Below are 3,140 nucleotides of genomic sequence, written 5' to 3' on the forward strand. Positions count from 1 at the left end.
AAGTTAACTGACCATACCCGGATTTTTCCACCACTAAACCAGCAGCCAAATTTTGGTGATTGGTGCTTGAGTTATAACCAATGGGTCAGGTTCCTTGTTCGGGGATGTTACACCGGTAGGATTCCAGCACTCAGAAACCTCGGCCGTTTCGCGTTCACCTGTTCGACAGCAACACAGTGATACACCGGTAGGATTCCATCACTCAGAAACCTCGGCCGTTTCGCGTTCACCTGTTCGACAGCACACACAGTGATTGTTTGTTCATGTGTTTCAGCATCTTCTTGATCCAAATTTTGTAGACACGGCTTCTGATTATTGCCACTCGTTGATAATAATACTGACCCTTGCGAGTGTTCACGGGTAATGAGGTGTAACAACACTTAAGACGAAATTCTTTTAAATTGTTGGGCCAGAGATGACAGTTTAAATAAAAAATAAACAAAACTCACTGAGATACAGTCCAATGAGTGATCAAGACGGAATCTCTCTTGCCGCTTTTATCAAGTTATATTCGAGATTTTAGCCATAAGTCAATGAACTCCGTATCTGCTCAATGTGACATAGTAATTAGGCTAGAACATCATAGTAATAATGGCGGGAAGTGAACCACGTTGTGGACAGATGACTGACTGACAATCTTTGGTCAATCCAATACGAACATACAAACTGACCCACATGCTGAATGTGTGGCCGCAGCATGACTAGGGGATCCCGTTGCTGCTCAGTGGTCCAAACAGTAAGATCACGTGAGTTGGTGATATGTGACACAGAGCAGGTAACGCAGGCGAGGTTATTCGAGTGGAAAGTCGAACGCAACGTGAGGAGAAAAGTACAGCAAGGTACCAGGTAACGCACTCAGCCCGCCCGCCTAGAGGGTTTTTTGGTCCTAGCTGTAGGTAAGATGCAAACGCGTACAGACAGCATCAAAACTTTACAGTCTACTATTGTACACAATTCAATCATCCCTGGATATTAAAATAAGCTGCAACCATGATTTGAACATGTTTGATAAATTTTGCTCTCAGAGCTAGCAACCAGAGAAAAAGAGGTCACTAACCACCTTTAGAATGGTCAGTTGTTCTAAAGCTATCCACCATGTCAGCTGACTGCTCAAAAACTGTTATTGCTGTAAAGCAAACTGCGTAGCATATTGGACTGTTAAATTTTGGCCGAAAGGAGGACGGTTGCAAACAAGCAGCAAATCACTGGCACGTTGGTGCGTGAGGACGAGTAGCTATGGAAGTAGTTTATCACCGAGTGTCGATATTTTATCCAACCGTGAGAGTTGTTTTATATTCAGTAGATTTGCTCCCCATGAAATCACAAAATTCACTTGAAAAATAAACAAATGTATTCAACTTTTTTGAAAAGATTGTGTCGATCAATATCAAAAGTAGTAATCAAGCCTATGTATGGTAAGTTGATTAGAGAAAGATAGTATCACGAGCGAGTTTTGCGGGCGATCATCTACTGGGTAGCCTTGCCACCATGTTTACGGAACCAATCGTCGCTTTTGTCCAACTGAATGGCATCAAGGAGAAGTTTGTCAGCATTCGGATCCATCTGGGATAACTGCCGGAATGCTTCATCACCAACAAAGCAAATTTCATGGCCATCCTGGAAGGGAGAAAAAAGTACCTATGCTGATCTAAGGCGATAGCTGTGCAGGTTACTGAAAGAATGTAGCCATAACCAATTTATAAATTGGGTCACCTTTAGGCTCAATGTGGAACATACAAACAGCAATCAACATAAAAGTAATTTCAGAACAGTTGCAAGGTTGACCCACGGGCCTTAAACCCAACACTGGTTAATACGATGCCCTACCAACCAATTGACTGGTGTGTTGTAAAAACCCGAGTGGCTTACTAGTGGAGTTTCATTCATTCGACAGATGTTTGGTGAATTAATATGGAGTCTGAATGCAAAGGGGTGACGTGCATGGTAGACGAGCCGGTGGACCATCGTAGCGGCAAGCCAGGGATTCGAGTCCCGTTCACGGCATCTTCCTTCTATCTGCATTGTGTTTATTTGGGTTTCCGTTCAAGGCTACCCAAAGCATTATCTCCATGAAGTATCATGATACCTTTGGCTTTGTGGTTGGCTAGACTTGAAGAAGTTTGACCACGAATCTATCTAGATACGACTACCTATAAAACCGCGAGTGGAAAGTCTGAGGTATATGTAGATGTGCTTCTGCATCTGTCGTTTAGATTCAGCCGTGCTGTTTTATTAAAACCATGCAAGCAACGCCGTACCCCTAGTATGAGAACAGCCATAGGTTTCCCTTCTCAGCCACTTTACGTAATAACCTGCCTATTTTATGTATATTGAGCACTGAGCCAATCAAGGCTCGACGTGTGGTATCCAGAATATACAAGAAACTCCCAGAAATGGGAGTCGGCCAATCTCTAAAATCCAGGGCTGCTCACGACCGGGTTCCTGAACTGTCCTGGTATATTGTTTGGTACATGCTGGCTCATAGTCATTCTTTACGAAATATGCACACCTCACCCGTTGCCTTACGCATCAAATAAATCGTGTTACGGTCGTTTGTCTTCGTCTTTCCATCTTAGAGGTTCATTTCAAATCGGACCAGTTCCCTTTAGTTCTGGACACATATGGAATTAGAGTTACTAATCCACCGGGTTTTTCTGTGAAATCCGCGCCCAGATCTGGCAAACACCCAGTTGACAAGTCCTCTTGATACCTAAGAAGTAACCCGTTTTGGGAAGAGGTGGATCCGGCTGGCAGAACCACACACACATGGTCCGTCAAACTGGAGGTATGGGAACGTAACAGATGGATAATCACAACGAAGGGTCTTACAATTGACCAAATACCACCTCTTGTTCTGAGGTGATCTGTCGCTTCGTTCCTTCCGTTCTAGTCCTTATTCGTATTATCACAAGATGTTTGACGGAAAATTGCATGCTCACAGTTACACATTTCCAACCAAACAGGATGGATTCTGAAGCGAGAGATTTTATCACTCTATCCAACTATGGTCCTCATGGAGAGGGATCATCATCATCATCGACAGCATAACATCAGTGTTCAACACCGATGCTTCACTGCTGTACAACCATGACTTATTTGAAAGCCTTATTGTAAAGAAAAGAGTAAAGCTGGACGGGGGG

General features: G+C 43.5%; 1 protein-coding gene across 1 annotated transcript in view; it reads right to left on the reverse strand.

The window, feature by feature from the left end:
• Nucleotides 1–1,335: 1,335 nt before the first annotated feature.
• The window catches only part of T265_00351 (hypothetical protein), a gene marked incomplete at both ends in the record, with an annotated part of 11,352 nt that continues 9,547 nt past the window's right edge, over nucleotides 1,336–3,140 (reverse strand). The window contains one exon of the mRNA XM_009164096.1: nucleotides 1,336–1,617. Coding sequence (XP_009162360.1) covers nucleotides 1,468–1,617 — 150 coding nt within the window. The remainder of the gene's footprint in view (nucleotides 1,618–3,140) is intronic.

Source organism: Opisthorchis viverrini (assembly GCF_000715545.1).
Source record: "Opisthorchis viverrini unplaced genomic scaffold opera_v5_3, whole genome shotgun sequence".
Classification (NCBI taxonomy): Eukaryota; Metazoa; Platyhelminthes; class Trematoda; order Opisthorchiida; family Opisthorchiidae; genus Opisthorchis; species Opisthorchis viverrini.